Source organism: Syngnathus scovelli, chromosome 2 (assembly GCF_024217435.2).
Source record: "Syngnathus scovelli strain Florida chromosome 2, RoL_Ssco_1.2, whole genome shotgun sequence".
Classification (NCBI taxonomy): Eukaryota; Metazoa; Chordata; class Actinopteri; order Syngnathiformes; family Syngnathidae; genus Syngnathus; species Syngnathus scovelli.
In genome coordinates, this window is record NC_090848.1 from 8,999,581 (window position 1) to 9,011,974 (window position 12,394).

General features: G+C 44.9%; 2 protein-coding genes across 5 annotated transcripts; both read right to left on the bottom strand.

Moving 5' to 3' along the window:
- Positions 1 to 228: 228 nt before the first annotated feature.
- kansl2 (KAT8 regulatory NSL complex subunit 2) lies at positions 229 to 5,858 on the bottom strand. Of its 2 annotated transcripts, none has more exons than XM_049755789.2 (10): positions 5,723 to 5,858; positions 4,307 to 4,567; positions 3,855 to 4,027; positions 3,586 to 3,703; positions 2,427 to 2,590; positions 2,180 to 2,343; positions 1,784 to 1,877; positions 749 to 1,002; positions 470 to 661; positions 229 to 393 (listed from the first exon to the last, which is right to left on the bottom strand). In XM_049755789.2, the coding sequence occupies exons 2-10, from the start codon at positions 4,564 to 4,566 to the stop codon at positions 349 to 351; spliced, it is 1,464 nt and encodes a 487-aa protein (XP_049611746.1). In that variant the 5' UTR covers position 4,567; positions 5,723 to 5,858; the 3' UTR covers positions 229 to 348. The 2 variants fall into 2 exon arrangements, with proteins under 2 accessions (XP_049611746.1, XP_049611745.1); XM_049755788.2 differs by lacking the exon at positions 5,723 to 5,858 and adding an exon at positions 5,126 to 5,274.
- A 72-nt stretch (positions 5,859 to 5,930) lies between these two features.
- ccnt1 (cyclin T1) lies at positions 5,931 to 12,285 on the bottom strand. 3 transcript variants are annotated; one of them, XM_049755785.2, is made up of 9 exons: positions 12,073 to 12,284; positions 10,985 to 11,066; positions 10,760 to 10,888; positions 10,367 to 10,427; positions 9,860 to 9,922; positions 9,691 to 9,745; positions 9,376 to 9,539; positions 8,924 to 8,994; positions 5,931 to 8,565 (listed from the first exon to the last, which is right to left on the bottom strand). In XM_049755785.2, exons 1-9 carry the CDS (start codon positions 12,243 to 12,245, stop codon positions 7,378 to 7,380), a joined length of 1,986 nt encoding a protein of 661 aa, XP_049611742.1. In that variant the 5' UTR covers positions 12,246 to 12,284; the 3' UTR covers positions 5,931 to 7,377. The 3 variants fall into 3 exon arrangements, with proteins under 3 accessions (XP_049611742.1, XP_049611744.1, XP_049611743.1); XM_049755787.1 differs by having other exon boundaries at positions 9,691 to 9,736; positions 12,073 to 12,283; XM_049755786.1 differs by having other exon boundaries at positions 9,691 to 9,922; positions 12,073 to 12,285.
- Between the last annotated feature and the right edge of the window lie 109 nt (positions 12,286 to 12,394).

Genomic DNA, 12,394 nt, shown 5'->3' on the forward strand with positions numbered 1-12,394 from the left:
AAAGTCTTGGCCAATTGTGCATTAAAACAAATGAATGAAGACTGCTGTAAGCCAATTGATGTTGCAAGATGCGTTTGGAATGTTAAAATGGATTTCAATCAGATTGTTGTATATTTACTGCTTAAATAATTCTAAACAATTTGTGCCAATTACTGGCAGTTTTTGGCTTTATTCCTGTGGCCAGTAAATATCGAAAACATTTTCTACCCCAATTAATGACAAACAGGATGAGGATGAGTGCAGTTTAATGCGTGTAAACAGGATCGACCAATCAAGGAGCAGTCAGTGAACAGTTGAAAATATTCCAAATGGCTGTTCGTCCGTCTTTGCAGATTGGAAAACAAAGAATCATCTGGGCGCGTCTTCTTTGGCTTGCAACGCCTCGGACGCCACCTGCAGGAAAAACATGGCCGGGTCATTTGAGACGAAAAGGCTCGGAACCGAGCCGAAGCGAGCGACCGAAACAAACCTGCTCATCCGCAATGTCGTTGTCATCCTGTCCTGACGGGTCCAGGTCTACCTGATCCGGGTCGTCCGCGGTTAGGAGATCCATCGGGGCCTCGGCAATGGCTCGAATGGTCTGGTCCTCCAGGGCCAACGCAGTGTCAAACTGCAGGGGGGACGGCGGCCCCTGCGTCCCGTCTCCTTCCACGTCCAGGTCCTGCAGAAGAGGCGGATGGGCCCATTAAACGCAGAAGATGGCAACAAGTATTCCTCGTTGTCCCCTCGAGGACGCCGTTCCACGCACATCGCTGAACTCCAGAGGAAGGCTCTCGGTGGGCCGAAGCTCAGCAGCGCTCAGGTACAGTTCTCTGGCAGCGGGGCTGGGATGCTCCTGCTGGGGGGGCTCCCACTCTGGCCTGTACATGGGTGGCGGGAGGGGGAGGTGAAGAGGGCAACGGGGATCGTCCGACTGGCCCATGTGCACCGTACGCTCACACGGGACGTCCTTGGTGCCCGGACAACTTTTGAAAAGAACCTGGTTGCTGTCCTGGAAAATGTCTGAGTGTGTCATCATCAAGGGTTAGCTGAACGGTTGACCAGAAAGGAATCATGCCAAGAGCCTGACAGCCACTTTGTGATTCCACAAACCATTTGATCACAGGTGGTAAAAGACCCCCAAATATGAATGGCGAACAGAAGCAGAAAGAGCTCAATGATGAATGATATGTTGACCGGTGCACTGTTTTTCTTGAATTTGGAGGGGTTTTATCTAAACCAGATTTTTTTTTATTCTTGGCCAAAAAATCACACAAAAACGTTAACCGCCCCACCCAAGACTCCAATTCCAGAATCTCTAAAATTAGGCAGTCAGAAATGATTGCAAAAGCAGTGACGGCATTCCCAAATACTCATTCTTGACTCCCTTATCACTACAAAGAGATTTTAATGAATGTTTTCTGGAACCATGTTGAAAAGATGACGTGGCCATTTCAACCAGACCCAGCATTTGAGTGACTCGTTATTTGGGTAAAATAACGAGTCACGTTATTTGGGCAGAAGATTCAATTCTAGTCGTCATTGTGATGGCAAAAGAGTCTTACTGTGTGTGGTAAGTGATGGAACTTCTCAAATGTCTTATGACATGTTAATGTGAATGTGGAAATCAAGAAAAAAAAAAGACTTTGTTCCTTCTTACTGAGTTGGTTATCCCTTCGTTTAGTGAGGGCAAACCAACGGACCACAGGAAGGAGTTCATGTGGGCTCCCATTCAAGCACCAGAAGCTACTGCAAGCAGTCGGTCACAATGGGGCCAAAGGTTTCCAGACTTTTGAGAGGATACGGGAGAAACAGTGGCGTGTCAGAGGAAGGCAAGGATTCGAGCATCGACTTCCATCCACCAAGGAAATGCATTTCTCCTGCACTCGTGTGTGCACCTACAAAATGGGAAACAGCATCAGTCAATTGTTTTTGTTTTTTTTCCAGTTCAGAATGGGACAATAAAGCTTGGAGAATGGAGGCAAAACTGGACTCTAATCTTTTTCAACAAGACGCTAAGCCCACTGTTTTTGCCAACGGCAAGGCTTGATGAAAACTTGAAGAAAAACACCACGCCTGGTGCTCTTATCAGAAAAATCCCCGTCCATAGTAGTTAATGTAAACACATGGTGTGATTGTCTAAAGAAAAATGAGATTGCCCTGGCAGGTGTTGCTATGCGTCTCAGTTAGTGGAGAGCACCTGAGGAGCCCCCTCGGTCACCGTCTGTCTACGCTCTCTCAGCTGGCGGTGGAGCAGAGCTTCCACGCCATAGCGACGACGGTAACGACGAAGAGCCTTGAGCTTTTTCAGATTCTCCCTCTCCTTCATGGACAGGCCTTCGGCTCCCGTCAGAAGACTGCTTCCTGTTGTTGAAAACCAAACACACGGTTGGGCCGGCGACATCTTGCGAGACGCGATAGGTGATGGGCGACAACTCAATATTTACCAATGGTTTCGTGCTCGATTTTGCGGTTGTGTAGATATCTGCGTTTCTTCTCCTTGAGCAGATGCTGGAGACGTTTGAATTGGTCAATGTAGAGGGACTGCAGCCTGATGAGTTTCTCTCGAGTGAAGAGCGCCACCTCCTCTGCCGTGTACACGCCAGCATGTCTATGCACGCAATATACGTCACAGAGCGCCAGCCGTTACATCACAATGTGCGCACACGCCAAGCCCCCCCGGCCCTACGAAAAGCTTTTAATACTTCTCAAAAGCAACCACCGGTGTTACATCATCGTCCCAAAATCTTTTACAGAAGTCTCAGAGTCATGAATGATGCAAAAAATTAAGCGGATTTTCATCTGCGTGTAAACTTCTATGCTCCAGAAGGAAGCATTACAGTGATTCATTTAAAAAAAAAAAAAAAAAAAAAAAAATCAAATGTATCTAACCTCACTATTTTTACTGATGAAAATATTGATGGCTGGCTGGCTGGCTTAACAGCAAACAGCATAATGACAGAAAAGTCCAGGAGAGGTCCGACAAGCAGTTCGGTAAACTTCCCAAGGTGATGCAGAAAACGGTCTGGATTGTTATTAGCTTCTTGAAAATTAATGTATGGTACAATCAGTGATGACCAAACTGAAGATGGAGTTATTTTCCCGTATGCATTTAAAAAAAGGGAGTACCTATATTTTACTGTGTCACGTGAACATAATAAAATGCCTAGTAGGAAAGTCGTAATTGGTATTTTTACAGGTTGAGATTTAGTGACGCAAATAAGCATCCTTGCAAGTGTGATGCATTTTTTTCCAAAATCAAACCCTCTCAAGGTCCCTTGAAGCATAATGTTCTAAAATATTAAACATCATAATCAAGTGTTTTGGGGTACATTACCAGTTCAAACATGGGCAATTCTAAACATTTTGGTCAGCAGCCATTTTATGGGTCAGGGTTTGGGCTAGCCTCCCCCGATGGAAATAGCGAGGGTTTCATTTTACTCATTTTGTTCAATGTACGTCATTAATTTTAGCAGCACAAGAAACATTCACCTTCTCAAAAGATTCACTCGTAAAAAAATGTGCCACTAGGCAACATTAGCTTCTAAGACCGTCCTGTTCAGGGCTTTGCTTGGCAACAGAGGAAAAAAACATCAAAACTCTTACTTGAGAGGATCTTCATGGTCACTATCAATGCTGTCTGCTTCACTTTCGGGGTCGCCTCTCCACGTCTGGTCCAGTGCCAGCGGACCCTGGTCCTCCTCGCTCATTGGACTGTCCTCATCTGGTCAAAACACATGACATCTTGCCATCCCAAACACAATATAATAGTACGGACAAAAAAAATAAAATAAAAGAGAACAATAATTATGTTCTGAAATGTAGAAACAAAGCGTGGCAAAACTTGTCACCACATGGGACACAAAAGCGTTTACCGAGAATACGACTGGCTTCAGAGTGACCTCTATCGAGGCCACGCGTCTCGGCACGGCTGTATCCGCTCAGTTGGGACAAGAGCATCTCTGGTGACGGACCGGACGACGCCTTTTTCATCTGAGCACGAAGGGCCATGGCGTTCCTGCGGGCATGCTCGGCACAGAATGTCACACTAAAAAAAAAAAAAAAGTGAAAAAGCTGCGGTTAGATCACATTTAGTAATGCAGAATTCTTTGACATAATTGAACATTTTTGAAAAAGTAATGCAATAATTACTTTCCCTAGTAACTTTTTTTGGAAAGGTGACTACATTTTGTAAGTAATTTGCTCAACACTATGACTTAAACAACTTCGAATGTGTACTCTATTTATTAGTGCCATTTTTAAACAATACATTTTGTTACTTATGCTTCTATACGTCTATAAAAGTCACTTTTCCTGTTCCGCTTACCCGTCTTTCCTCTCGACCTTGGGCGCAGCATTGGGACAGCGTTTGCCATTCTTAGCGGACGCGTAATTGCATTGCTTGTAGGGGGCGCTTTTGTCCTCCAGAATGTGTTTAATGCAGAATTCCAAGCCATCCAGGCGGGGCTGCGAGCACGGCCGCTGCAAGAAGGCACAAGTCTGAGCCTCCTGCGGACGCGTCGGCTGCTGTGTCAGCCGGTTGCGGCTGCTCGGCAAGACGTGGATTCGAATCCTGTTCATCGCCATGCTGCAAACAGTTTCATAACAACTTAAGATGGACAAGATTAAAAGTACCAAAAACAAATCCATACATTTCATTTCCATAACACCTTCCAAACCCATGGTCATTTAAAGCATTGTCTGTTATCTTGTATCCAGTTAATCACATGTTGGCATGAATGTGCAGGATATAAATTGTGTTGATGGTAGAGGTGCAACAATAAATTAACAAATTACCCCCCAAAATAAGAAGTTATATCTGCATTTTGTTTTCTATAACATTGGGGCTGATTAGTTTGTTTTGAAATATGAGTTACTTTGGTGGCTATTTATCCAACCCGGAAGTAAGACGGCAGGTGCACTAAAACCCTGCCTCTGCTGTGATCACGTTTGACGGGGGACTCGCGGTCAGTGACCACTGAAAGTACGACCTCAAGTTACATTGTTTAGAATACAATGACATTTCTGATGTACCCATGCAATTCCCCATCAAGGGTTGGGTACTCACTTAATTGGCCGCCCTATACGTGAACTTTATATTGCAACGGCACCAATGCAATAAGTTTAGCGTGTCGGTTTTACATACAGTAGCACGGCAGGTGTCTTTCCACACTGAACTGAACAAAACGTCTTCAGATTATGCCAACAAACGTAGGAAGGCGTTGAAGACTGGTGAATACTAAACAAGAAAATTGAGACGAAAATCGGTGTGTTTTGCTCGGTGGTTTCTCCCATTAGGTTCGACCAAGCACGCCGCGTTTCGGCCCGCCTTTAAGATCTACGTCACGCTTAATGCGTCAAACCATTTTCATTAAAATGCTTCAAAATTGATACTTGTACCCTGGCTTGTTTATCCCTTGTCAATTAATGTTTGAACTAAATTCTATTCTAGATATACTGCAGTTTTTACACTTGTTTTGAATTTACTGTACGTGAGCAACTTGTAAATAAAGTTGTTTTGGTTTTTTTAAACACTGCGTCACTCTCGGGCGGCAGCGCCATCTTTGTCTGGGAGTTGCTAATCGTAGCTAAGCTAAAGCTTGTTATCTTCACCTTGCAGCCAACATTTTGCGCTCTGCTATGCCTGTGAATCTCAGTGACATCTTATGAAAGGCGATAAGTGTATCCATGACAGTAAAACGAGTTTATCTGTTTATTTAAAGCGAATAAGTACGTCACGTACCTCTGCTCTGATGATCTGCTGTACCAGGCAGCTGAAGCACAATGAAGGCAAGCCGCACTTTTCCAACGACAACAGTTGACTAGAGCCCGCCTCTCACGAACTCCGATTGGTCCAAGTGTCTCATTACGTCTACCTCACTTGTTCTAATAAAAATGGCAAACGGTTTGTATGTTTTTGTCATTAAAATTGCGAAAAAAATGAAAAAGAATTCCCTTAAAGTATTTATTGACTTTAAAATGAAAAAAAAAAAGTAAAAACAAGTGTTCACATACAACAGGATACCTGGAAGAATTCCCACTAACATTATTCATGACCAGTCCTGTGTATATTACAAGATCCCAAGATGCAGAAAAAGCTCTGGTAAATAGTGATTTGCATTGCTGTGTTGCATGGCAGTTGTAATATTTCGTTTATTTTTTTTGTTGACCTCATTATTTGAAGTTAATTTCGCACTTGCAACCGCAAGTGCAGTGCAACATTTCAGTGCATTTTCTCTCTTCAAAGAATTACAAAATAAATGTGATTAAAACACATGTTTGTTCACCTGTCAAACCATGAAGCATATGCACAAAGTAAAACAAATGAAAGTTAACAGAGGTCAATTTTTGTCCAGCTGAAAACTAATTGTTGAAACACACAATAAATGGGACTAATCCTATTATGGAGCAGATATCCAGATGATTAAACATCCATCTCTTTCTCTTCACAGAAAAACATTCTTGATAGATAAACATACCTTGGAGCTGAACAGGTTAGTTGAATGTACAATGCAAATAGCACAAGACATCAACTAGAAGATGACCACCCCATCATCAACGCACAGGGATTCACTGGACTTCTGCTTTATATAAAAAAAAAAACACTCCCAAAAAAGGAATGCCTATATTAGAGACCGCCAACAACAGTTGGTTAATCAATAAATTGATATGGTCACCATCATTGTGACTCTAAACATGACGAGAAAAATACAGAGGACAAACAATTCAAAATCGTTTGCATCTGTGTGCCAATATCAGCACAATGCATTTAAGAATTATTAGACCCTAAACATATCTTCTCTGTCAATAAGTATGCTTAAAATCATTTTTTACAACCATTTAAAACAATGACTGCAACGCTCATACAATAAAAAGACTGATATAATTTACACCTTTTTTTAACAAAATGTAAAAATATTTCATGTACGGTTTTAAAATCTGTGCATACATTTATCAAATGTAGCAAATAAAATCAAGACCACCAAACCCATCTTTTTGGGCTAGGGCTGCTTTGGAGATAGACTTCTATGCAGTATTCATTGTTGATCAGGAGGAAGATTAAAAATGAGTAGCATTTGAAGGGAAAAAATATGTTTAAAAAAATATCAAGCAATAAATAACACTAATCAAAAACTGTAAAACAACCTGGTGGACATTTGGAAATCTAATCTAATATCTTTAATTTCCTCTAGAACCCGATGGGGGAACATAAACAACAATTGAAGCTAAAAATAATAGCTACACCTTCCTGGGGACATGTCAAAGCTTTTCAAGCCTTTTTTGTAAAAGTCAGTAAGAAATAAAACATTCCAAAAGTCCTCTGTCACATACGATGATTGTGAGTGAGGCTCCTACTATATTGACTTGTAAAAAACAAGCGTAAAAGACAGCAGAAAGTCATTTGGGTAAGGGTGGAAGCGGGGGCGGGGGATCTGAAGGCAGGGGTGGAGGTCTGCTGTTGCTCCCCCGGGACCCGCCGGAGTACTTGTAGTCCCCGTATTGAGATCTGTAGTCAAACATGGACGGCTGTGAGGGCTGCACCCCCTGCGCACTCAGAAGAGAGTTCAACATTTCAAAAGTGTCCTGGTACTCATTGGACTGGGCGCCACCCGTTGCACCGTGCCCGTTGGTGTCAGTCTTGTCGCCTTTGGGGTGCGAGTAGCTCCCCGGGGGGTGGTGCGGGAGGCTCAGCGCGGGGAGGATGTCAGATGAGGAAGACAGGGACGGCAGCTGGTAGGGATTGCGAGAAAGCTTGCTGACTTTGGAAGCGGAATGGGATCCCGCCAAAGGTTCCTGCGGATATGTCCTCTTGCGCGACGACGAGCTAGTTCGAGACGAGTCACTGGGGGCTTTCTTGCCACTTCCTGCTGCGCCGCTGGAAGTGGACGAGTGCTTGTGGGAAGAGGAAAGGGAGGCGCCACTGGAGGAAGGGTGATGGTGGTGGTGATGGTGGTGGTGGTTGGAGCGCTCCCCCCTGTGCTTGTCCCTGCTCTTGCCTTCCTCGGCTGAGCTCCCCCTTTGCTTTTCGGGCACGCGAATGCGTACTTTGATGTCCTGCTCCGGCCCCCTGGCGCCACCCGCGCCCGCCGCGGGGAACCTCATTTTCAAAGAGCTTCGATCGTGTCTCTCCTTCTCCAGGGGGATCTTCAGAATAATTGGCGATGAGTTGGCCAGGTTTGAGGAAGATGAGCCCGATTGCTGCTGCTTCTCCTTCCTTTGCTGCTGACCAATGAGAACCTGGGCAGCGTTGGCATAGTCCCGTTTCACGCTGGCCTCCATGTTCTCCAACTTCCTTTTCTGCGCGGCCAGGACATCAGCGTTCTTGGCACGGTACTCGCTTAATGACACCTTGGCGGGAGTGTGGACCTCGTGATTGGACTGCTCGGCACCCCCTTGACTTTTTCCACTCCAGGTGGCCGCGCTGCCAGGCGTCCCCCTGTCTTTGTCCGATGCCGGTGCCGAGAGGCTCATCAGGCCCGCTACAGTGCTTTCAGACGAGGCCATGGAGATCATGCTCATCATAGTGTCCCTCTGGTCTCCCTCCTCTTGGACCTTTGGCTTGGCCTTTGGCGTCTGACCTCCTGCCTGAGAAGAAATAACAGACAGGCTGCTAAGTAGGGTTGCGCAATTAGCTGTAAACCTTCCGTGGAAGTTTATAAAAGCTCACGGGAATAAACCAGAGATTTACACACATTAAGGCCTGGTTCAATCAACACCAAGGTTGGTTTTTTTTTCCATTTGAAGAGAATGTTTGTTAGAAACCACACATGGGGAAGCAGCAAAGTCAAAACAGCACACCACACGTAAAGATTGTGCGCCATCACTCTTATGGAACCTAGTCCAAGACAAAATTGTCCATGACTAAATGTGACTTTAAAAAAAAAGAAAAAGAAACGGCACCAGGCAGAAAACAGGACCAGAAAACGGAATGATGGTGATGTACCTTCCAGTTGCGAATCCGCTTCAATCTGCTGGGCGTTTTCTCCAGAATCTGCAGGAATTCGTGCGTGAGCTCTGAACAAAGAAATGGGGGAAAACAGTCAGCTGGATACAATTAAAAGCCACACATTGGTCTATAGTATTCCCACATTTCGATACATTGAAATATAGAGTCGGGATTCCAACTGCCGACCTATTGGTCACTGGACGACCCGTGTAACCAACTGAGCCACAGTCATCTTAAGTGAATTTTTTAGGGCAAGTGAAGCCGTGTCAAAGGCCATTACTGGATATTGCCAAATGAAATTCATTGGGCAACTGAGAAGAGTCTTCACCAAGTGGCAGAGGTCAAAGTTGAGAAATAATCAGATATTAACCAGATTTTTTTTGTAGAAACCTATTTGTGACTTGCTTCAAACCATTGTGCTAGTCTACAAGAAGCTTTGGTGCACATACCATCCAGTAGTTTGAGGGTTACTGTGGGGTCAACATATTCCCACCAATGCTTGCCATCCGTAGACACGGGAATCTCCCAATTGGACCACTTGCAGGCCAGATGGATGCACACGCAAGCCACAACAGGCGGACTGTATTGCAGACAGAAGGTGGTCAAGTGGAGACTGTGCGGCAGCGTGAACCCACGAGAGCAAGACAATAGCAAAGGGAGAAAGAAAGGGCGGGGGAGGGAAAAAAAATATTCACAAATTCAGTATACTGCGTTGAATGGATTTTTCTTTCAAAACACCTGGAACACACGAACGAGGAATATACCTGTTGGTGGCCATGAAGTAAGATGTTTGCGCCAGATCCTTGCTCGCTGAAACAACAACACACCAGAAAAGTATACTTAACATCTGAGTCTGTTCAACAACACAAAAGCACGTATGCATGCCCTCTGCCTCATCCCAAAAACGTATCAAAAGGGCCATTCGATGCTCACCTCGGACGAGCTGGGTGCACTTGACAACATGCGTGTGCGGATGGTCAATGGTGATTTCGAATGCTGCAAGAACAGAGGACAAAACAGAAAAAAGGAATGAGTCAACTGCGGCCGCCAATCACGAATAAGGCGCACTCCAATTCAACGGCACAAAAAACGAATCCTGCGTTTGCCCAAACAAGAGTTAATTGTGATTTGCATGGCGTCTTCCACTAACATTCTGTCCTAAATGGAAAAAACGGAGTTTATTGAGAACAGCATGCCCGATGACGCGGCCTCCTCCCCAAACAGATGGCTTCAAATGAATAAAGAAAAAATAAAAAGAGAACATATGAGACTGCAAGGATTTGGCTAGTTCAGTGGCTTGATGAGGCATGAACATGACTTTGTAGCGTCGCCAACGGCGTATGACTTTTCTGTTGGACAAAGGTCAAAACAGGTTACTTCTTGAGAATGACAGGGAGGGACGGACAATTCAAGGGAGCCGGGCTTTCCTTCCCAACTTACCCAAGGTCTGGAGTATTATGCTCTCAAGAATGACCAGGTCTTGGGCTTGTTGCAGGTAGGCCTGAGGTTGAGAGGACAGGCACATTACTCACTGCGAGGCCGCTATCCGTCCATACACAAGATCAGCCGGTCATGCAGTTTGCTTTTAGTCACGTCAAATTATCATCTCAACGGTTTCTGGAGGCGATCTTCAGGAGCTGACTTTCCTCCATCCATCTTTTAGAAACGTTGGATGACCGCAAGTTAAGGGTTTTGACATGTGCTGCTTAGGACAACGCAAAACCTTTGCAGAGGTCTATTTGACGCAGGCCGGAGGACACGGCCGTACCCTGTTGGGTAAATACAGGAGTGCGCGGGGCACAAAGGGGAGACTTTTAACAATCTCAAACTTACATCACTGCGTACATCTGGTGAGGGATCCTGCGGATTGAGACAGGCATGGGCCACCTTGATCACGTGTTCCAGCTTTCGGGGCTGCTCCTCAACCTTGGCGGCCAGGAAAAGAGCAGCAGGAGAAATAACCTGAGACAAAAAAAGAGCCCCAATGATTTCAATATTCAGAAAGTGAAATCTGACGGCAGGAAAACGTGCTATGAATCACACAAGTAGCATACTCACATTTCTGTGGAATCTGGTGAATGACTGGACCATGTAGAAGCGATGCATGTACACGATGGCTGTATTAATTGTAAGCTGGGACCTGATACGTGCTTGTTAAGGAAAGTAGCATAAACATTGAACCACAAGTTATTTAAAAAGCATTGTCTCCCATCTTGTTTTCTCTATTTTTTTGGCGACGAGTAATGGACAGCTAATAGGCGACTCTTGATCATGCAATTTTGAGTGGAGACACGTTTGTGATCTTTTCCCACCACTACTACAGATGCCCCTCAAAAACCTCTGGGTGAGTAAGGCCAGTTGTCAAATCCATGCAATTTGTATTATATATTTTTCTATTCTTATGGAAAATGTTTTTAGATTCAGTAAATCAACACACATTTTTTGGAATCACCAATGGCCAATTTACGGAACTCTATCAATTTCATACCTGTGCGAAATTTACTGAAACTCTGATTCAACACAAAGGGTCCCACATCAAACTTTGACCCCCAATGAATTGGGATCTTTACGTTAAGACGTTTTAAAGGAGCAACAACTATTTGTCACCAGAAAATGATACATGTCATTGTAATCATTCTAAAATAATCTGTTGATCCTGGTCTCTTGCAAATCAATTACTTTGGAAACTGTACGCGCATAGTACTTGATTGATAACAGTCTTAGGTTAAAGCGCTGCAAATCAAAACAAATTTCCTTCACTCTATATTACTTGTAAAAACAACTTAACGTCAGACAAAAAAAAGTGCACCAAACATTGTGCTAAAAGGCAAATCTTCCTGAAGTCAAACGTGAAGTCTACGGGCTCCTAACAAAGTGAAATTTGTGCGCGAGCTAAAGCTAACGAAAACGTGCTAACGTAAAGGCCCAAGGCCTTTGCAGCAGCAAAACAAAAATAGACGGCACGTTACTTAAGCCTAAGCCACAAGAGAGGGACGAATCGCGGCGAGAAAACGCTCCAGCTGACGCGATGCAAGCATACGAATGCACACGAGAAGCATTAAGTAAGAAATCCTCCCGACCGAGTCGCTTGCTAGCTTGGTTAGCTAACGAGCGCAGGCGGCTAACGCGGCGGCTAAAAAGGATACACGTTGAGCCGCTGCCCCATGTCCTGCAGCAGGTTAGCCGCCTGTTGCCTGTACGACAGCTCCTTATCCGGGTCAAGCCCGGCTCGCCGAGAAGGGTTGTTGTCGATCTCTTGCCGGTTGTAGTACCATTTGTTGTTGCAGCTTGCAGGGGGACTACGAAGCGAAGCCGCCATCACTGACGAGGGGGACAGTTTAAAATTGCGGCACGTCACAGGAAATGCGTCACGCCCAAACAGGCCAAGGGAGGGGGCGAGGGGGGCGCTTTCTCGTGTCACCACCAGCAGGTATTCGTAAAAACAAGCAATCCCGTATACCCGCGGTT